A 24,577-nucleotide genomic window follows, 5' to 3' on the forward strand; every position below is an offset into this window, starting at 1 on the left:
CAGTCGTGATCATAGTCATTAATCATTACACATTTTCCCATCATACTTCTATCATCCAAATTTTTTGAGCGTTCTAATTGTGATTTACATTTTATATCGAAAACGAACTGTATCTTATCTTATCTTATTAGAAATTGTTCAGTTGGCTTACTGATTTATTAATTTTACATTTCTATGATAAGGGATTTCTACTAAGGCACTGGCGACATTTATAAACACTGTCACGTTTTAAATTACAATTAATTTTCAATCAAAATTACATGTTAGAGTATTTCACTGACATATTGTAGAATAAGAATTACAGAAGCTGATAATGATACTACGACGACATGATACGATGCCTGTGGGTTTTTTAGTAGATACCTACACTGCCGCGATGACTGGTGACTTATCATCCGTGACGGCCGCGTTCGGGTAAACAAAAGCCTGGAAATTGTTAGCCGAAAGCCGTGATGGGTACTCCAGAACAACCTCAATCGCGAAATCTTTGGAAAGGAGAGCCGCGCTGTTTAAATAGGGGCCACCGCCCGGAACGGACAGTCTAGTCTAATCCAGCCGAGTCGATTAATGATGATTAATGAGTAGTAGTAAAGTCAAGTTGAGTCGCAGTTACTCCCTGTATAGTAATTGTGTAGTTTTTTTTGTATTACTGAGAAATGAATTGTTGAGTTTTACCTACGCCGATTTAATTTCGGTAAATCGTAACAATATTCTAAACAAAATTTTAAGAATAGCCTCTCTCTACAACAATGTGCACTAGTCTTGGGATCCAAGAATGTGCAAATTACTATTGCTGATCTTACTGATTTTACAATGGCTTTTTTTCATAGTTTCCGTACATGAATGAAACTATTCCTTTCTCGCCACGAGAAGAGCAAATGTTCCCATCCATATTAATATTTTCGCATTGTTTTTACTCTTACTCAGTTTTTGGACCTGATGTACAACATTTTTCTTTTATTTCAAAGTGTTTAATTAAGTGCGGATTAACTTCACCTCAACATTTAGAAGAAGTACGTACATTTTAGGTGGTACATAAAGATTTTTGATCTGTAAAGTTAATCCTAACAGACTGGGCTGATCTTATAAATATATTATTATTATTATTATTATTATTGAAAACGTTGGGCAGAGGCAGAGCCTATTATGCCCATCCGCCGAAAACAATTTTCCAGCAACTACAATTTATTACTGCTTCTCACATAGGAAGAGTTCCGGTGTCAGATGGGTGTTAAGATGACTGGTACAGATATATACCCAGTTTGTTTTTAAAGGAAGCAGTTGTAGTTGCTTCAACGATTTCTACGGCTAAGCCGTTCCAGATCTGGAAGACTCGGTTGGTCAGAAAATTTTGACGCCATTTAGTTTTATAATTTTCATGGTATAATTTCAACGAGTGTCCCCGGAGACGGGAAATATCCGACAGAACAAAGATGTCGGCAAGGCTGAAACTAAATTTATTGGAGAGGATGTTATAAGTACAAACCAAATCATTGAAGAGACGCCGTTTTTCGAGGGTAGGGAGTTTCAGTGTCGAAAGTCTATCTTCATAAGATTTATTTCTGAGAGATTGGCCGTACTTAGAGAAACGACGCTGGACTTTCTCAATTAATTGCTTATCTTTTACTAGGGCAGGAGACCAGATTACACTCGCGTATTCTACGATAGGACGAATGTACGATACAAAAAGTGTTTCTAACAGAACTTCGTCCGGATTGGTAAACGTCTTTTGCAACAGATAACTTCTGACATTGGCTTTTTTTACAATGTGAACGGTATGCTCCGAAAAAGATAGCTCTTTGTCAATTATGACACCTAAATCGTTGATCTGCTGAACGGATTCTAAAACATAGTTGTTCAGAGTGTATGCAATGTTGGGGTTGTTTTTACCCAAGCGAAGTACAAAACATTTTTGGAGATTTAGGGGCATTAACCATACGTGCGTCCAAGTATACATAGTATGAAGATCTTTTTGGATGATTCGTGAAGATGAAAAGGAATTACCGTATATCCGACCATCGTCAGCGTAAAAAGCGTGATGTGAGTTGAGTGAAGTTAGCAGGTCAGATATATAAACAAGAAACAATACAGGGCCCAAGACCGACCCTTGCGGCACACCAGGTAGTACGTCTTTTTTATTTGAAAAAGCTGAGCCTAATTTTACTTTAAAATTGTGACCACAAAGGAATGCTTTAATCCATTGCAATAGGAGCCCACGAATTCCGCTGTTTTCTAGTTTGTGTATAAGACGACGATGGGGAACTCTATCGAAAGCTTTTGCGAAATCTAAATAAATTATATCAACTGGAATATTTTTTTCTAAAGACAACGTCCATTCATTAAGACATTGAAGTAGGCAAGTGACAGTGGACCTTTTAGGCAAGAAGCCATGTTGATTTAATGTAATAATGTCGTGATCATATAAAAATCGGAGAAGATGTCTCCAAATTATTCGTTCCATAACTTTACAACAGGTTGATGTCAGACTAATGGGTCGATAATTCTCCGCCATTGTTTTATCACCTTTTTTGTACACCGGTGTAATATGAGCTTGAAGCCATACTGGTGGAAGTTTTGATGTTTGAAATGAACGCTCCATGATATGTGATAGCGGACGAGCTAGATTACTACTACATCGCCTGAGAACATGTGATGTGATGCCGTCTGGACCAGGCGAACTTTTATCAGGAAGGTTATCAAGTTCCTTCAGAACTATTTCATCAGTGAAATTAATATTTGGTAACGAAGCTTCTGTACGAGGTGCTGGACATGCTGGTAAATTTCCTTTGGGTTCACTAGTAAATACACTCCCAAAGAAATCTGCTAGAAAGTTGGCTGACTCTTGTTCATTTTTTGCAAATAAGTTGTTGCTGCAGATAATAGGTATTAAAGGATTTGTCGAGGGGTAAACCTCCGACCATCAAGTGTACAATTGATTTCCTTTTGACAATGATTTCCTGTTGATTTCGCCCGATTTCTTTTGATTTCCTCTGATTTCCTGTGATTTCCTTTGATTTCCTGTGATTTCCTATGATTTCCTTTTGATTTCCGATGATTTCCTTTTGATTTCCTCAAAATTTGCTTACATAATGTACTACAGGGCGATTGTTAACTTTTTTTTAACTTGACTTTTTTGTTTTGCCGATAAAGATGTTGAATTTAAACCTTTTTTACCAAGCGTTTACTAACGTACGGTGACTAGGTAAGCTGAAGTGCTTTCCCTTTAGAGGAAAAAAATAAATAAATAAAATGTATTGTGCTGCTAAGCAACAAACTGAAATGTTTAAGAAAAAAAATCTGATTTTACTTACAAAAAGAACGCTACTCTAAAATAGAGGTTTTAGATATCTAAATCAATAGAGTAAGTGTACGTTCGCATTTTACACTTTCTTGGGTCAAATGTTTGTTCTAAAAGTGGACATATGCAATATTCTAGATTTTTTGCACATTCAGTTAGAAAACCTTATGGTCTATTTTAATTTTGAAATTAAAAATGTCTGGTGTGTACAAATTAGTTCATTTAAATCACTCAAAGATTTAATAAATTATATTATACAGGGTGTCTCAGAAATAAGTACATTAATTTTAATCATTTATAGAGCTCATTGAACTCAACAACTTTTTTTAATAGAGTTTTGTCAAGAACTTTTTAATTATCAAGTTAAAAATTGTTAAAGTTTTATTCCAATTAAGGTTACCCGCCCATGGATCCTCAGTCACCCATGGACACTAATAATTATTATAATTGATAATTTATGGTCAAAAACAGTTACTAGGATACGTATTTTCCTAATCTTGTCAACGTGACAAACATTTAAAGAGAAATTGAAAATCCTGCTCCCTAATGTCGTACGGAATTTCATCGGCCCAAATGTGGGTGTTGATTACACCTTCCCTCGTGTAACCGACCTCATCAGTTGATGGTATAACAGATACAAAATTTGCTTGTTCGTTTATTTTTCTATTAACCCACTCACAAAAGTTTTGCCTACGTGGTAAGTCTGTTAGTTTCAATAACTGAACTTTCTGGTCCTGAAAGGGGTACTATTGTTCTCTGAGTATCCTCCAAATACTACTCTCCGATACATCACACTAGACAATGATGCGTGGTAGTGCCCGGTCGAGCTTCGACACTCTTCAAAACAGCCTCTTCAATATTAGAAAAAAGATCCGTACTCTCGAAGATGCTGCAGCGTTCGTAAAACTGCGCACCTTTGGCAGACGACGATTTGGGAAGATTTCTGAAAAAATTCTTTGGGCGCGAGTGCCGTTTCCCCGAGCTTCACCGTAGGTTAAAACGATATCGGTGCATTGCAGATTTGAAAACAAAGCCATTTCAACACATTTCGTCTATAAATTAGAAATCTGTGCCAAATAAACTTTAAATAGACAACGTTTAATAGCATACACTTGACATAAAAATGATTGTCAGTGTCAAAACGGTTGCTAGGGTACCTTTTTCATTGTTGTATTGTTGTTATTATTTAAGTTATTATTTAAGGTGAACATAGACGGCTCGTGAATATATGGGTGGGAAAATTCGAAATTCGAATTGAGTTTTCCAAAAAATGCTAGACAAAAAAGTTGTTCCGTTTCACGAGTTCTGTTGCTGGTTAAAATTAATGTACTTATTTCTGAGACAATAATAATATACAGGGTATATTATTATTAATTTTTTAATAAATTATATTATGAAATTTTGCTTATGACTTTACGAAATTAAAAGTACATAAGGCCAAGGATATTTTTAGTTACGTCAGCAGTTTTTACTTATCAGTGACTCATAAGGCAACAACGACTGGCTCATACGTTCACAGAGGTAATTAATGAATACCAAATAGGCCAAAATCATTCTATTAGGTTCATCTCTGTATTGTGCATACAAGATCATGTTAAAGTTTGACCTATTAAATCAAATTTATAATAATAATTTAAGTCATTACTTTTTAAAAATTGGGTTTATTCATTTATTATGGTAGCATGAACAGAAAAAACAAGTAGTTTCAATTATTTTATTAAATGTTAAAAAAAACGGTAACTCTAAACATAAAAGTAAACCATTTCTGTTCAAAATAAAACAACTTCTTAAAAAATACTTACCCTATTACCTGGGTCAAGATTTGTGTATATATTGTAGATGATGTTGAAGTAAAAAACTGTGCTAAATTCTAGCTTCCCATAAATACAGATGATAACATTTTAAATTTTTTGTTCACAACTTTCAAATGAAGCATATTAGAAAAAAACTTTTGAAATCCAAAATTTAACACGTAAGAATTTTTTTTTGCACAATAAAGAAGTGGATAACCCCACTTGATAAATTTTCAGAGGTAATTTTCCCCTTTAAAATTGTTCATGGGCACCTAGAATTTTTTTTACTTTAGTATTCTCTACGATATATACTTGTACAAATCTCGACCCAGGTTGAGGTTACATTATCACAAATTTTAATCACATCACTTAAAAAAAAACTAGAATTAAATCAAATATTTTTTCAATATTTTTTTTTCAAAAACTAAGCTGCCTCTTCTGAGTACCTGAGGTGGAGGTAGTTTCATTATATATTGATTTTCTTGGATCTTCCCCTGATCTTTAATGTCCGGAAACATTAAAGCATCCGGAATTTTTGGATTCCTTTTCAAAAAATCACAAAAAATAGGGTTAAGTGATAACACTTTACCAATGTAACAATTTTTGTTTTATTTTTGAGTTGTTAATTGTACTATAATATAATCGTCTATATTTAAGTCTGGTTTAGAACGATCAGTCTTACTATTTTCAGCCTTGAGATTCAAACGAGGATTCAAATCATCAATTCAAACTTTCGGTGTCCGTGCTGTCATCATATTCGATACTACTTGGGTTGTCTAAATCAGATGAGTCACTTGATATATTATAGCGAGCGTCTTTTTTGTTTTCCCATTTGGACTGGTTTTTGAATTTGAGATACATCTTTATGTTGAAGGCAGGTATCTGTTTCTGAGTTAACTCTACTACTATTATATTTCTTATTTTGAATACATCTTTTGAGACGATCCTCACTGACGCGATCCTTTTCATTGTCTAACAGTCAGCAAAGTGAAGACTTTTTTATAACTTTTGTTGTATTATCTAAGTGTATTCTGACTAGATCACCTTTCTCAACAAAAATATCGTCACTATCAAAACTTCTAAGGTGTATGTCTCTGTCAAATTTCTTAGATTCGTACGAAATTATGCAAAGATCATTCAGTAAATCTTCATCTTGGTCAACAGGATCGTTTTCCAAACTTTGAAAACAGTTACGTTTCATGGCTATTTGAGAATTGTTGTAATTTTCAATGTGATCGCACTGTTCTTCACTAAACATTTCATCTTCAACTTTGTCATTGCATTCATTGTCTTTACACGGAGGCAAAAATACATAGTTGAAATCTATCACTTTCATTCCTAAATCTTCAGTGTCACGCAGACAATCCCGTAAACCTGATTCTACGGTGCTTTGTATATTTTTATCTGAAATGTTTCCTAAGTCATCATTTTTCACAAAATTTCTCTTCATGATTGAACTTTTTTTCCTGATTTCTCTAGGAAAAACGAATTTTTTATCGAAATCGTTTTTAATGTTGTTTATAGTTTGCAGTCTGTCACTTCGATGCAACATATCTCTTACCTACTAAAATTAACAATTGTGCTAAAAGTTGAGGTCATTGATCTAAGGCTTCTAAACATACTCTCATAAGTTTGAAAGCTAAACTTCCAAGGCAAGAACATATCATCAGTAAGATTTTTGCACGACCTGAACTTAATGAATTTGGTACCTCATATCACAAACTCAATTTTCAAAAACTAATTTGGGGTGAAATTATAAATTTGATTTGTAGGTATAAAACAATTAATGTATCATTTCTCATCGGAACTGCACTTCATTAACTACAACTTTAATATTTGTCAAGGTGAAAGTTTAACTGGATTTGCTATGATGATTTTGGATTTCCTCTGTTTTCTTGTTGATTTCTCGTTAATTTCTCATTGATTTCCTCTTGATTTACTTTTGATTTCCTTTGATTTCCTGTGATTTCCTGTGATTTCCTTTGATTCCCTTTTTGATTTCCTGTGATTTCCTTTGATTTTCTCTAGCGTGTACAATTGATTTCCTCTGCGGTTTACCCCTCGTTTCTTGTAATCCGAAGATATCAGATGTTGTTACCAGAGTTGTCCAGGTTCCGTGTTCACTTTGGTTTTCTGAATGCAGATTTCCACATAGAGTAATAAACGTTTGTGAATCATTTCATTCTAGGTTAAATTCTTCATTTCATGGAAATTGACTGTGTATCGCAGGAAATTGACGAATTTGTCGGAAAAGTTATATCATGTTACACTTTTGTAAAAATGTTTCTTATACAAGGTGACTACGAAATATATGCAAATATTTTAACCACGGCATCCCCTACCCCAGTAGAGTGGAAATATAGAAAAAACAAATTAAAAATCTAATGGGGCAAAACCCTCATGAACCACCCTCGATACGAAGGCACTGAGCCACCTTGTAAACAAAGTTGGAAAAACGTTCGAATAAAAACGACGTAAACAGTTTCAGTTTCAATTAAAAGTAAAACCGACTTTTTGCTGCTTATGATTCCCTCATTCATGCATTCATTCATCGTGAAAGGTCAGTGCGAAAGATTATTCGTTGGAGGACAAATGGTGGTCCTAAAAAGGACCGATTTTTGGTAATGCTGCAGGGGACTGTTGGTTCTGACGGATGTTTGGTCCTTGCCACAACGATTCCGCATGGTTTATTACAACAAAAATAAGAGCGAACTAAAATACTACTACCTTTTTACAATAAATGTTAAAATGTCTCCTTGACTTGCAATACAGGATTCAGTACGGCGCAACATGTTTTCACGGATACGTAAAAAAACTGCGGGTAACAACCATTCGCAGTAGATTACACGACGTGGAAAATCAGCGGGCTCCAATGCTTGCACTTTTTGAACGTGGTATGGATGTAGGCCTTGTTCTTTTAATGTACGATGCACTACAAACTGTGAAACTCCAACTTCAGTTGCAAGTCGGCGAGTACTGATCTCGGACTCTTCTTCGATGCGTTCCAAAATGTGTTCTTCCGCCTGCAGTATTCTTTCGGTCCTACCACGGCCACGCTCGTGGGTTTGAGGCTCGAAGGTACCATGATCTCGGAGATGCTGTACCACTGACGTAAATGTTCGCGCACACGGAATCGCGCGATTTGGAAAGCGTTCGATCCACAATTCGCGGGCCAAGCTTGAGTTCCCATCTGCCATCCCATATAGCATTACCATGTCGACACGCTCTGAATTTGTAAAATTCACCATTGTCAAACACAACCGAACACACCCAGCTACGGCAAGTAACTGATACACGGCTGTCCTTATCGTCTTTTTGCAGGTTTTGCACAGTTTTTTGGTTCTTAAGCTTCGTCTCTGTGCCATTCATTGTAGTAATTATGTAGGTCAAGAAACACTACCAGCGGCGTGTATAACAATTTATATGTATGCTACCACTTAGGACCGTGAATTTTGTACAGTGACATACTCGTATCGTGAGCTATTCCCCATTTTTTTTTTGCACGTATTTCGCAGTCAGGCTGTATATTTGCTTACTCTGTAAGTTTCGCTTCTTTTGTCTAAATGTATAATAAACGTATTTGCAACCATCTTCCCCCGTTTATTAGTCCTCTTATTTACAGTAAAAACCGTTTGGTTGCAACCGGCAAAAATTTTATGAGAATAATCCCTTAATGGTGTGGTGCTTCCGAACCATAGTGATAAAGCATGCGGAGCCCTTGACAGGTCATTTTATCTACAGAAGAGTATTTGGTTTATTTAATTTCAAATTGTCCGCTGTGGAGAGCTGTCCGTTGTCAAGAGGTTTCAAGACAGGAACTAAAGCAAGCACTACAATCAATTTATTGTTTATTGCTACATACATATTATTTCTTTGTCATATGTAAGTAATCATATTTTTTCTTTTTTAATATTTCTGCAACTTGCGTTTTACCAACGGTGAATTTTTCTAAGAGTCTCCGAATGCTTAATTTAAACTTCTTGGCAGTGTCGATATGTAATTTCAATTTTTTCACTAATACTTAAAAATGTTCTTTGCTTAGCGGCCATGTTATACACTTTAAACGTAAATATTCAATTAATAAATTAATGTTTTCTAAGTTCATTCGCACTTGACAAACAATAGTACAACAGCTTTGCTATTTGGGAAAAACCCATATTTATTATAAACGGTGTGAGATTGAAGGGAATAATGACCTGTTACCGAGATTCTATTGCTCTAATCTATAAATTTTATCGTACGGTCTAATCTCGGGATCACCGTACCTGTTACCTGTCCACTGTAAAGAGGTAATTTTACAAGAAAACATCTAATCGGATGTTTACTGTCCGTGTCCGTTGTTGAGAGTGTCCGTTGGTTGGACGATTCGTTACATTATAAATATGACCTATTTTATACGTTGGAACAGTGAAAATGGTCCGCTGTTGGGAGGTGTCCGTTACAGAGGGTTTCAACATAATTCCTTTTGTGCAGGTGCACCTTAATATCTACGGCTGGGTAATCCGCTTAAACATTTTTGGTGCATTAAACCAAATAGAATTTGTCTTTTACAACTGTGGCTTTGCCTTATTAACTGCTCCATTGTCGTCTTCACAATATCCTAATGTTAAGGCCCTGGAAGATTTCACCTGGATAAGTGTAAACACAGTAGCACGTGCCGTAAATGCAATAAATTAATCCTTGTCATTCTACAGTGCCTCCTCTCGTTATTCCCATAAAATTTTTGCCGGGTGCAACCAAATGGTGTTTACTATATTTAATCCCTCATTTCGAACACGGTGGATCAACTTACTGGTATGTTTATGACTTATTAGTGCTGCCCTAGAACAAGAGGAGGATCCGAAAGAGATTTTCAACAGGCCCAATGTGTGGAATTGTACATACAAATCGGTCTGGTTCGGATTAGTTCTATGTTAGGCCACACTTTCGAATTTTCTCAAGATGGAGGTAACTAAATATAAAGTTTGTATTTAGGAAAAACTTAGTTAATAACTGATAGTAGATAAAATTCGATTAGATCTAGAGATTACCGTTTTAAATTGACTTGGATGTATATACTTATATTTATTTACGTGTTTAAGTGATAAGTTTCTGAGCGTGTGGTTCATTCAATATTAACGTTTTCCATGTTTTCTTCAGTCGTCAGTGAGGTGTGAACTGTGAAAGAGAAAATGTGATGTTAAGCTGACATAAAAATATTTTAATTAGTAAGTAGACTTCATTGAACTAAAAAATTAAATATCATCGAAGTCCTAGCAAAATATAAAACGATTAGCTACATGGAAGCGATCACTGATCAGAATTAACAGACAATTGTTAAATGTTAATTCACGCTGCAATTGTAACCTCGAAATGAGAAAATTACATAAACCTAAATTGACATCAACACAAAATTTAAAGGAGATATCAAAATTTCAAGTTTGATAAAAACAAACAGCAAAGTTTACACTGGATGCTTTTGAAGCTTGATACCACTCCTTTAAGTGTGTAGACTCTTGCGTGGATGTTCTAAGTCTTGTGTATGTAAAATCTAGTTTGGTATTTTTTAAACTTTATCCTGTTCTAATGTTGTTGTTTAAAATTTTATTTGGGAACCACAAAATGGGAAACAATTAAGTAAACTTTACTGAAGATAGGTACTTTTTTATTACATAAAATGTTTTCCTGCAAAGGGAAGAAAACGGAAGAGGCGTAAACAATATCGAACCAGATTTTGGTTTGAGATTTACTAGTGACAACTACTTTATAGTAAAAATAACCATATATTTATTCCTCAACAGTTTCTCTGTTGCAGGACAAGTACTACTAAAAGTGTAGGTACACATTCAAGGCAACTTAATGACATAACTTAATGTTTATAGCTAAGAACATTTACTTCTAACAAAACAACGAAGCCAAATTACTTTGAAATAATATCAGATAAGATAATTACAATTATTACTTATTGCCTCATTTAGTCTAGGAACGCACTCACACATATTGTTCAATATCGATACTTCATTTTTTAATGTTTGCAAATTTTGATTACTATTATTTATGGGGTTAGTCACGAGATAGTCCGTAATGACTCTGTGATAATGAGATGGAGCCCCCTCCTGCTTAAACCACAGCTCTTGTCGAAGGTTGAGAGGAACATTTTCTTATAAGCCCGGAAAATAATTTTCCAACAATTGTCGATACGTGCGTCCCGTTAAGTTGCTTTCGAAGAATTATGGGCCAATTACGTAATCTGCAATAATACTACCCCACACATTTCTGGAATACACATTTTGAAAATGAGCTGTGTGGGTTATTTTGGGAGTAATAGTGCCAATTGTGCCGATTAACAACCCTGTTATTGCCAAATCTTGCTTCATCGCTGAACCAAACTTTGAATAAAAAGTTGTTGTCCAACTCTAGTTGACATTGCATAAAATTGCAAAATTATAATCTTCTGGGAAAGTTTTCTTCTTTTAGATCTTGTACTAATGTCACATGGTAAAGGTGGAACTTATACGCTCTCAAAATTTTTGAAACGGAAGATTGAGATATTCCCACCTGTCGTGCTATAAATCTTTGGCTCACATGGGGGTCATTGTCTACGGCTTTAATTACAGGAATTTCATTTTCGACACCAGTAGGGGTAAGTCCTCTATTTCTTGTTTCTTTCGGCCAATTTTGTCTTAACATTTTTTCTAAACATTTAAAGATTTGGTCGGATGGATGTCATCTATCGGGATATCTTCTTTCGTAGAGATTTGCAGCTGCAACGGCATTTTTTCCGCACTCTCCAAAAATCAAGAACATATCAACCTTTTCATCGTTCGTGGATTTAACCCTCATCTTATCGCGAGTAAAAGACTAAAAACTCAACGGAGCTCAAAATTGACAAATAGAATTATTGTGAAAATCAAAATTAACTAATAGGTAACTATGTTTGTACATTTTAGAAAAATAAAATATAAAAAAATAGAGTGCGTCCACCGAGGGACGCACGGATGGAGTTTTAACTCTGGGTTGTCAATTTATATGAATTAAACACGTATACGAAGTCATTAATTTTCTCTTAAAAAATAAAATACTTTCATTAGTTCATTTGGACATAATACAATTTTGTGTATTCTCTCTCTCTCTCTCATGAAAAGACGTGTCAATTTATGTGTACAGGATAATGGATACCATTTCCAACAGATTTTTTAACTTTGTTTTCACCTTTTAAGTAAACTTATTCACAAATCTGCAGAAGTTATTTTTTTTCATTAGTTTCCTAGTTTTCAACAAGCAAGAGCTGACCTTTCACATGTGTTTGTTTAATTGCATAATCTGAAAAGTATCTGAAACCGCGAAGACACCTTCAAAATCGCACAACATTCTTTGATCTAGATAGTTAATGAACACACGGTGCTTACATTGTAAGCAAGAGTTTTTTTGGTGTTAATTTGAAAATATACCTTTCATCCGCTTCATTGTGTTCTCAAATCCTTGCCATGATTTTTGTTTTTCGTTTTCACAATTATTAGTTTTATTTATTTTCTTATATCCTTATATCTTTAGTATTCAGCAATGTTTTTTGGATCTAAATGTTCACTCTTTCAACTTCTTGTTTAAGCATATTTGGTATTTTTTTCTTATTGTGCTGTAGAAAATTGTTTTTTTTCTACTACTGCTTTATTTCCTGTTTTTGTCCTTAATCTGTTGTTTCACTTCTGGCAGGTAGTGAACGTTACTATTTTTTGCCTATGTACTTTCACATCTTTAGTGTGGTGAATTTTTCTCTTCGTTTTCTATACAGAATTTTATTGCATAATTTCCTCACCATTGTTGTTTTTCATCTTTCTTTATCTTAAGAACAATTATTATTGTCTAGTTTTTCGTTTAAATCTCTAAATATTATTACACAATGTTCTTATGTGTATAGATTATAAACACATCATATATGTATAAAAAAATTGATCGAAAGTTGTTCCTACAGAACTTCCCTCTCACCTAAAGTACTATGAAACATATCCAGCGTTTTTCTTTACACAATTTTGTGTTGACGTCATCAACATTTTTGCAAGGAAACGTATATCAGATTGGATTGGTGCAGTGTAATACTAAAAATAACAGTATTGTATTGCCAAAATTTTCTGAAAAAATGGAGTGAGCCGTTCCTGATTTAACAAATAAAATAAAGTGACTCATTCATTAATTTTTCTGATCTACCTGTTTAAGCAAATCTAAAAAATACCAATGCAATAAAACCACAAGGAAAAACTCATCATTTAGGTAGGGTAGAATTCCACAAAACTTTGCATCCATTTTTTGGGGGTGATAAACAAATATATTTTAATTAAAAAGTTACCATGGTTACAAAAACTTCGAAAAGTCTGCAGGTTTTCAAAGTATTCAGTTTTGCAATGCTTGATTTAATGAATAAAATAAATTGACTCAGTCATCAATCTAAAAAATATTAAAGCAATGATAAATCACTCACATTTGCACATTTAAGATAGGATTTACTCATCAAAATTTTGAGCTGACGCCATCAATTTCTTGGAGTGGACAAGCAAATATATTTTGATTAAAAATTTATCATGCTTATCATAACTGTAAATCATCTGCAAGATTTGAAAGCATTCGGTTTTGCAGATTCAAAATTAAATTAGTAAAATGTTGTTTTATAATTTTAATTTTTTCCCCAAAAATCTGGACGTTTCGGATAAAAACCAATACGCCTTCATCAACTACATGTATATGTTATTGTATACAATTTAAAACCCATTTGCTATGCACAATTTTGAAGTGACGTCATCACATTATTGGTATAGATGATTAGACAAATTTTGGTTAGGGTTTTACCATTTACATGTTATGCCTAATGTAAATACAACGTTTGACAACGATCGGGTCAGTACTTTCGGAAATTATCTGAAAATAAAAAAGAAATGCAAGTAATATCAGTAAATTATTTCTCGAATAGCCTGATACGCGCTCTGCTTAAAGTTCTTGAGCCTAATATGTCTGTAAATTACCAGCAGGAACAGTAATTTCGTTGTTCAAGCGTTAATTCGGATCTTTTTATAATGAATCTGTAGGTCGATTCTAGTATAATGCAATTTCTCTTCAGTAAATTGACTGATATGATATGATTTGACTGCTGTCGTCTACCTATAGTCACTATAATTTTAATGAATTTTGTGAAGATTTCAGTTATTTCATATTTCTTAAAAATACATAAAATTTAACACATATTTATATCTACTCTTTTAGATAACGGCAACAATTCTCTTTCATATTTTTCGTTGCATGTGGTGTTACAAAGAGCTGTGTTATTGTGTATTACATACTATAAAAATAACTTAATTGTTACAGGAACAATGGACTTTAAAGAATGGATGAATTCGCCTTATTCCTATTTCCTGGTTGTGTATTCATGTATCGTAACAATAGTAATGATGATACTGTTTATTTATGTGATTAAGTTAAAAACTAATTCGACCGATAGGACAGCAGAATCAGTAAAGAAGAAGAAGAAGGAGAAAAAGAATGTGTTGAAAGCTGACACCAAGTACAGCAACCAAGGGTGTGCAGACATGGACAACTTCGAAGATCTAGAAGAGCTAAATGACATAGTTGTAGATAATAATTACAATGATGGCATGAGTTCCCGTCATCTGTATCGAACTAAATCATGTCCACTCCGTTCATTTGAACATAGAAGAATCAGTGAATACGATGCAGTTGCATGTTGTTCGAAGTATACGTTTGACACTAATCCTCCAGTCGTCCATCATTACGAAGAAGTGACTGGTTCTATGACAGACAAAGCAAATCCTTGTGACGAAATTTTGAGAGATGTAGGTACTGCGCTGGTCATAGCCCATAGTGATACCTCAAATAGTGATGTTTATCAAAGGGTTGCAAGACAACTTTTGAAACTAATTAAAGAGAAAAAACCTAGTTTGTACGAAACAATTCAATGTGACGCCTCTAGACACACCTATGACAAGATAGATTACGCAAAAATGTCGAATATAAATCTGAAATCTGAAAGCGATTCCTCGACTGAGAGTATTTATGGAACATATATTTCTCCTGCAAGTAACAAATCTGTTGACGTGGAGGGTTCGAACGACGTTGAATGGGAAGAATGTTTTTAGGATCCTTCAGAAAATGAAAATTACCAGAGCCTCCTTACCTAAAGGTATGTGGAAAAAAAATTAGTAATTACTTCCAAGCTGCCGCTGAATCAAAACATTTGTTATTATTGTTGGTGATCTTAATTGTTACATTGGGGTCAGTTACTATAACTATTTACATTGTTAACAAGATAAGCATAATTTTACGATTTGCACTTTTATTAGATTGACTGTTATCTGTGTTTAAAGACTTCACATTCCCCTGTAACAAGTGTTGAAAGGAAACGTTTTATTTTACTGTACTGTACTCATTAATTTCTTGCTAATAAAACGAAATGATAAATAATGTCTCACGGTGTGGGTGCCTAAGCTAAGGAAGTATTGCAATAGTGTCCATAGGGCGACTGGCCACTTTCATGTTTTCTCAATGTTACATGACCCCTAGAGAACGAAAAAGTAGGTCCCGCGTTTCCGTCTGTTGTCTGTGTTTACTTTAAGTATAAAGATGTTCTCCGAAACTACAGAACCGATTGTTGTCAAATTTTATGTGTAGGTTAAGAATACATATAGTTGATAAATAATAAAAATTTGTCGCATCATCTCCACCATCAATGATATCACATCATTTACAAATTTTGCGATAGTAAAATCCAGTTTACAGAAGCTTAATTAAATATTTGACTGCGATTAAATTTTTAACACGGTGTTAAAGTACCACGTGCCCGACTAAATGTGTCGTTAAATTCGTGATAACTTAATCTCAGTTAAAATATTGTGTATATAAACTGACCCTGTTATTTAAATTTTATGAATTAACATACTCTTGCATTTGTGGTTTATGAATCCGTGTTGAAGTTTTGCCATAGACTTCACTTTTGAGTTGAACTGGAATTGACAGTAAGCAGAGACAAAAAAGACAATAAAAATCAAGAAAACGGTTAAATTCTTTCATGCACTATTAATGCGATATCAATTATAAAATTGCAGTTATTAAGCATGAAACTGTTGCAAGATTTTTAGAGTTACTAGTTTGAACATTGAGATCCTACGAAAATTTGCAAGCTTGGGTGAAAGTGTTGTGAATTGTATTTGTGTTGTTATTACTTCATGATCCGATAATTGCAAGTCGACTGTATTTATTTATATATATTTTGCGAAAGATTAATGTTTTGATAATGTTATATCTAATTTTTGTTTCTTATTCTTATTTATTTCGTTTAATGTAGCCGGTGCTAATCACGGCATGTTATTGACTTGCTGTTTTTAATTTCGGTTATCTTACTGTGCAGCGATTGTATATTACTTTGAATTTAATATATCGGACAATAGCACCACTTAAATTGGTTCATGATTGCCAAATGCAAGCAAATACACAAATAAACTTTTCCTTATAACAATTCGTTAAAGAGAGACATGTATTTGCGCACACTATCTCTGTCAGTATGGAAAATGCAACAATGAATTTTTTCCTTTCTGAGTTTGATGTCACAAATATAATTTCTAGAAGAGTTCTAACCAGTGTTTACGCGCCCAGTAAAAACACAATTACACTGATAGTAACTATAATTTATTGTAGCAATTATTGTTATCGCAAATTACACATTCATCTTCATTGCTTCCAGATCGCAGTCGTGATCATTGTCATTAATCATTACACATTTTCCCATCATACTTCTATCATCCAAATTTTTTGAGCGTTCTAATTGTGATTTACATTTTATATCAAAGACGAACTGTATCTTATCTTATCTTATTAGAAATTGTTCAGTTGGCTTACTGATTTATTAATTTTACATTTCTATGATAAGGGATTTCTACTAAGGCACTGGCGACATTTATAAACACTGTCACGTTTTAAATTACAATTAATTTTCAATCAAAATTACATGTTAGAGTATTTCACTGACATATTGTAGAATAAGAATTACAGAAGCTGACCACGACGACATGATACGATGCCTGTGGGTTTTCTAGTAGATACATTACCGCGATGACTGGTGACGCATCATCCGTGACGGTCGCGTTCTAGTAAACAAAAGCCTGGAAATTGTTCGCCGAAAACCGCGATGGGTACTCCAGAACAACCCCAATCGCGAAATCTTTGAAAAGGAGAGCCGGGCTGTTTAAATAGGAGCCACTGCCCGGAACGGACAGTCTAGTCTAATCCAGCCGAGTCGATTAATGATTAATGAGTAGTAGTAAAGTCAAGTTGAGTCGCAGTTACTCTCTGTATAGTAGTTGTGTAGTTTTCTTTTGTATTACTGAGAAATGAATTGTTGAGTTTTACCTACGCCAATTTAATTTCGGTAAATCGTAACAATACTTTCTAAACGAAATTTTAAGAATAGACTCTCTCTACAACAACGTGCCCTAGTCTTGGAATCCAAGAGTGTGCAAATTACTATTGCTGATCTTATTGTTTTTACAATGGCTTTTTTCTCATAGTTTCCGTACATGAATGAAACTATTCCTTTCTCGCCACGAGAAGAGCAAATGTTCCCACCCATATCAATATTTTCGCATTGTTTTTACTCTTACTCAGTTTTTGGACGTGATGTACAACGTTTTTCTTTTATTTCAAAGTGTTTAATTAAGTGCGGATTAACTTCACCTCAACATTTAGAAGAAGTAAGTACATTTTAGGTGGTACATAAAGATTTTTGATCTGTAAAGTTAATCCTAACAGACTGGGCTGAGCTTATAAATATAATAAGGTATTAAAGGATTTGTTAAAATGGAAATTAATAAAAATTTAATACTGATGCAGTTTATTGCGTAGTTCAAATAATTGTCTTCAAAGCTGTTGCATCCAACTCCCCTTGTTATTAATTTTTTAGGAGTATATCATCAACTTACTAGAAATATATAAACAAATAAATTTCAAAAAATTTTCTAGAATTCTTAAGTAAGTAGTAGTGTTTAATAAAAATTCTCAAAGAATCTATTATGTAAACTCTGAGATAAATTATAAAATTTTATGGTCTAGAGTTTACCATTTTTATGATAACCGATGCGCCTAGAGTTACACTTGTAGGTGTTTTTTAAAGACAATTGCTGCATTAATTTTATGTTTGATACAATCGTCAATATAGGGAAATCATGTAGATGGGAACAACTTGTTTTTTGGTGTTATGTAATTGCAAAATACTAAATACCAATAAAACAACGAAAATAAATATATTTTCAATTGACATTTGATTTTTGCGATACTTCCGTTAGTATCTTTGAGATGGTATAATATTTTTATTTGCGAAAGATAATGATAACAGGGAATCACATTACAAATGGAGTCACCAATCTCGGATTAGCTGGAGATAAACATTTTTTGCTATTAAATCTATTGAAAAACTGAGATAACGTTTGACCCACTTTTCACATCCTCTTATCTTAATTATTAGATTAAAGTGCAATTTTACGTCAGCTTGAAGTTGTATAGGTTGTAGATACAAATTTAGGCTTTCTCTTTCTGGTTATTTGTCGTCTATCTGTTCGCAAATTTTGAAATTGTAAAGTTATTAAACTTATACACGATAGTTTTAAACTATGTGTATCTAAAATTTTACAACAATCAATTCTTAGATACCGAAGAAAGCTTTTAGGAGATTGAAATGGAATACCCACTTTTTCCAATTTTAAAAATGAAATTAACCATTCGCCGAAGAGATGCTATTATAATACTTCCCTACTTTACATATACTCAGTAATTGAAAAACACATGCAAAGCCAACAATATTATTACAGAATTCCTTAAATAAACACAATTACAACAGTAATACTCTTAATAATAATAGATTTTTATTCAGATGTAATATTGCAATTAAAAAGATGAAACTTTGACGTGCAATTTTTAAACAAAACAAACTTGTGAACATAATTTTATACACTAAATGAAAATTAACCGTAGTGATATTGTTTCTTATGGTTACCGCATCCATCAAAGTCATCAATATGATTTGTGCGCTACCCGAAGGATTAAAGTGGTTTATAATGTCCGCTTCTCTGGTCACAAATAGATGATGACCACACTTCTTGTGTAGTCACAATAGATGGCTCAAATGCCACAATAGATGATACTTCAAACTGAAAATTTTCTGTTTATTTTCCTATATCTCATTACAGACTATATACAAATTCAAACTCGATACAAATTTGAATACGATGTACAATTGTACCTACAGTAAATAATGAAATTCATGGAACTATCGGTTCACTAATATTGTATTTCCAAGATTGGTCAATTTAAAGAATTAAGAAGAAATTTCCAAGTACAGTCGCGCTCATACAAAATTCGACCACTTTGACATAACAAAGTTTTAAGAAATCTTCTCTGAATGTTTTACAACATAATCTTGTAACAAAAATAATAGGGAGACCATACTACATAGCAATATTCCAGTCTAGACCTAACGTAAGAGTAATACAGTTTTTAATACTTACTAACGGATTTTTAAAGTTACTGATGTTCCTGATTATAAATCCCAAACAATTCATTGACACATTTATGATACTGCCTACATGATCGTTAAAATTAAGTTGGTCATCAAAATTTATACCAAGATCTTTTATTGTTAAAGTTGTATTAAGTGGAAGAAAGTTACAGCTGTACGCAAATAATTTGGGATCTTTTTCTTTGAATATGACATTAAAGTTTATTTACCTCGCACCAAGCATGTATTTCATTGACATTGTTCTGCAGTTGACGGCAATCCTCCTGTGTAGATCCTAGTGAATATTTTTAAGTCGTCAGCAAATAAGAGCTTTCCAGAATCAATTATATTAACAATATCATTGATAAAAATGATAAAAAAATGGACCTAGGTTGGAACCCTGAGTAACACCCGATGTCGATATGTAGGACCGCGATTTGCATCCATTATAGGTCACATATTGAGATCTACTGTTTAAGTAAGACTTAAAAAAATTCACTAAGGGACAGTTAAATCTAAATAAAACAAGTTTATTTAAAATAATGGTGTGATCAATTTTGTCGAACGCCTTCGAAAAATCCGTATAAATAACGTCCACTTGTCCCTGATCATCAAGGACATCAGTAATTGTATTGTGTAAGACAAGTAAGATTAGAGACAGTAGAACGTTGCTCCATGAATCCGTGTTGAAAACTAGAGATATAAGACGACAAGAAGTATATATGTGTGAGTAAAAAGTTATTTCAAAGACTTTAGAAAAAATAGAGAGCACAGAAATTGGTCTATAATTAGTAAATAGAGATGCATCGACACCTTTTACGACAGGAAATACACGTGTTATTTTTCATTCCTATGGGAAGGTAGAAGTCGAAACAGATAAATTAAATAATATCTTCGGTGGCTGAACAAGCCAAGAAGAACAATTTTTAACAAAAAAACTAGGTATCGTCACCAGCGGTTAATTTATTTTTCAATTTTTTTATAGTATTTTTAATACCTATCATATTCAGAAATATTCATTATATTAACATTAAGAAAGGATGCTGTGTCAATATGATCCATTGAATTATTGCTAGTTGTAAAAACACTAATAAAACATGTAGTAAATCCGTTAACTATTGATTATGGAGTAGAGGAAGCATTATTGTAATAGTACATAACAGCTGGAATTCTTGTTACATTTTTATTGTCAATTATAATATAACAAGTGATATGATTATTATCGATAATATTTCGAGTGAAACCGAGCAGCAGATTCAACGAGTGCGAAGCACGAGTTGAATGTGCTGCTTCGGTTTAACGAGCCATATGTTCGATTATTTATTAATCATATCACGAGTTATATTCAACATGAGAATATAATAAATGAACATATTTTTTGATAATAGAATTGATTTCGTCGTTTTGAGCTTGCCCCCAACGTTGGCAAGCCATAATAGACAAAAAAATTTATGAAATTCTAAAATTTGTCAAATTTGACAATTTTTAAATTTAGGTAGCAACAGGCCACAATAAGGCAATAAAATTATTATCGCTGTGATAGACATGTAACTAAGGGCATGAACAAATTCTATTGGAAGAAATGGGATCATGTGATACATGAATTATATTCTCATTGACATACATATTTCCAAAAATATTTTGGATCAGTATTTAACTTAACCTTGACTGTGTCAAGATATAATCTATATGCAAGAAATACTTGAGACTCAATAAGTTGAAAACCGCAAGCGTATAAATTTATTCAGCTGCTCTTCATTATCTTTTTTTTTCATTGCTGTAGGTATTTATGCTTTAACTTAATATTCTTAATTATTTCAATGCTATACCATCTCGGATATTTTCGAGAAGACTTTTGGGTCTTAAAAATAGGAACGAGTATAAGATTGATTAAAAATGAGAACAAGCATCATTGAGTTGTGTTTTGAAAACTTTATAGTTCAACAAATCAAACAAACCACACTGCCGTAAAAGAACATCAAAATTATTTCTATCTTAAATTTGGTACACCCTTGTCCATAATGGTATATTTTCTGTCGGTTATTATTTATTACACATTGTTTTTAACGATTTACACAGGACAAACACCAATATTTATAGCGATATTAGATAACCATAAAATTTACAACGAAAATTTGGTTTCCTGTTGCAGATCGACACTGAACGAGATTCAACAGTTCCTGCAAAATTACAACGAAACCTGTCGAAGAAACAACTACACAGAAGCTGCGATGATAGGTTGTGACACAGAATCCAACATTTAAACATTGAAATCCACAGCATTCCTCTAAAGAAAACTGCTGCAAGAAAACGTTTTCAGTTCTGTATTGGAGGGTACATTTTACGAGTAGAACTATCGAAATTTTGATCGTAAAAACATATGTATTATTATCTACGACTTGAAACGATGAAAGAATACGATGTTAGGTAAATCTTCTAGTCAGGAAACCTCAGTGCCCGAATTACCCTAGAAGTTAAAATTTCTTTCCTTTTACAAGGGAACTTGGGAATACTGTCTTAGTGTCAAGTCTGCAAATACCTATGTGAAGTAAAAAAGTTGTTTACTTCATCGTAGAAACGAATCTCATTTTTTTAAGAAAACTGAAAAAACTTGTGACAATAATATCTAAAATATTAAGTAAATATTTGTATCATCAAATAAATATTTCGTGTAGATGAATATATTTCTTTTGTTAAATATGTAAACGTGTGTACGTGGGAAATTCAATGAATGTAACGCTAATCTTGGCTGTAAAGTTTGTTACTAAACAAACTTAAGTTAATATTTTGTGAATAATAAATCAATGTTAATGTCAAAATTATGTAGTTTTTTGGATATACAAAAATTATAACTGTACATTTTTTTAAAGATAATTCATATAATTAAAATTAGAAGTGGATTATTAAAACCCAGGTACATACAGGTATCGCAATTGGATAAATCACCGTAGTGATTTATCCAGATAGGTCTATATGAATTTGTTATCATTTTTATTAATGCAACGCTCTACAAAGCCAAAAACAATTTATTAATTGATACACACTGAAATCTAAATATTTCTTGAATGCACATGTTTAAAACAAATTACATAATAGACTACTTATACCATTCATCTGTTAATTCCTTAAAGCCAATGAAATTGTAGCGCATGTATCTTCCCAGAAAGATATTCAAGTGCCAATTTTTAAGAAATGAAAATCGATGACCTCTATCAGTCAATGGTATTAAATCCAAACGTAAGGCCCTTTCGCGATACCACCACAAAAATATTCAGCATAACTTTGACTACGTATAGTATAAGTGATAATATAATTCTTGCATCACGGGATGAGCTTTCATCCAATAGAAGATGCTAATTTCCAAAGACACCCTTTATCATAGCGGTAGTTTTTTTATTGTGATCGCACGGTGTTTGTTGCTACAAAAAATTCGAAAAAGGTCATATTTAATTGGACTGTCAAGTTTTTGCCAATTTGAAATTCCAACAGAATTATGAATTCTAAACGTTGGTAAATGAAAGTGAAATTGGTAACATTATTGAAAGTAGTGTACCCAAGAATACCGTGATTAACAAGCAAATTCAGTGGTGGCAGTTTTGGAATTCTGTGGAGCAAAAAATTATAAAATTGATGCCATTACAATTCCCGAATGATTCTGAAAGAGATGTAGAAGATGTAGAGTCTGTAATAAAAACATATAATAATAGGCTCTTAGGGATGGGGTGAGATTAGAGAATAATAAGAGAATTTGTATGCTGTAATTCTAGGATCTCACAAGTTTTTCATTAATCTATATCTATTTTATCTATCTAGATCTATATAATCATATCATTACTTGGTCTGAATGCCGGTCATTTCCGGGTAAATGGTGGGTCCCAATAAGAACAATTGTTCAGCCATCAAGGTCGAAAGTACACGACATCGTCACAATATACAAAGAAATCATACAGATATTTTATATATTATGCATGTTCACAATACAAGCAGACGTTAATATCGATTTAATAACTCATCTAAACTATAATACTCTATATTCTATAAGCCTATTAAATATTTTTTAAGTTTACATTTGAATTTATTTGTTTCACCCAATTTATTAAAGTTAGTGACAAAGAGTTAAATGAAAGTATTGCTCTATAAAGTAAGCCTTTTCAAAGCAACTGATTTTATGTTTCAGCACGCTGAGATAAGTATGACCTGTTGTGGTCATCTTAAAGTAAAAATTCTTGTTTCTTTCGAAACTGGTCTCATTACATCTTACATACATTATTAATTTAAACATATAAACCGAAATTACTGTCATTATATCAACCTTTTTTTTAAAGATCTACATACTTCTTTAGTTGATAAGTCAAGCATAGTTGTTAAAATTTTCTTCTGGTCTATAAAGACTTCATTCTACTCAGACGATGAATACAGAAAACCATGCCATAAGAAATAATCGACTGTAGGACAGACAGGCAAAATCCAAATTATATAACATTTTGCAATTTAATTTTGAATCTGCAAAACCGATTGCCTTGAAATCTTGCAATGTTTTAAAATCATAGGCATGGTACTTTTTCAACCTTTTTACAATGTCGTCTTGTTATCATATTAAAAAAATAGTAAAACCTTCAACTGTGATGCATGTAAACAGTCCCTTTGTAAAGAGTGCGCTGAATTAACAGAAACTGAAATAAGGACATTTGAAATCAAAAATCGAAGAATGCGATTTTATTATAAAAAATGTGACGGCGCTATAACCCCTAGTCCTCGATTGGTAGAACTGGTTAACAATTTACAAACCAAAATTAATGAATTAAAATCTAATATTAAAGACAGGACTCCATGTGAAGTTTACAAATTCCAACATAAGTCTTATATAAGTTTTGTACAATTTCAAGAACACCATGGGATTAGTTTTACAAAAAACTTTACTTAGAAGAAACAACATGGAGCTGGCCCTTTTAGTAACAT

The 24,577-nt window shown here is 33.0% G+C and overlaps 1 protein-coding gene across 3 annotated transcripts in view; it reads left to right on the forward strand.

Moving 5' to 3' along the window:
• The window catches only part of LOC135137733 (uncharacterized), a 30,166-nt gene extending 7,804 nt beyond the window's left edge, over positions 1-22,362 (forward strand). Inside the window, exons 1-3 of one of the 3 annotated variants that reach the window (XM_064067464.1) lie at positions 10,220-10,298; positions 14,425-15,256; positions 21,771-22,362. In XM_064067464.1, the coding sequence (XP_063923534.1) occupies positions 14,430-15,212 (783 nt within the window). In that variant the 5' untranslated portion in view covers positions 10,220-10,298; positions 14,425-14,429 and the 3' untranslated portion in view covers positions 15,213-15,256; positions 21,771-22,362. Of the gene's footprint in view, positions 1-10,219; positions 10,299-14,424; positions 15,257-21,770 lie in introns of those variants that run through there. The other 2 variants (XM_064067463.1, XM_064067459.1) reach the window with 2 other exon arrangements.
• The last annotated feature ends 2,215 nt before the right edge of the window (positions 22,363-24,577 follow it).

This window comes from Zophobas morio, unplaced genomic scaffold (genome assembly GCF_036711695.1).
Source record: "Zophobas morio isolate AGI-343-1 ecotype UQ-CSIRO unplaced genomic scaffold, CSIRO_AGI_Zmor_V1 ptg000029l, whole genome shotgun sequence".
NCBI lineage: Eukaryota > Metazoa > Arthropoda > Insecta > Coleoptera > Tenebrionidae > Zophobas > Zophobas morio.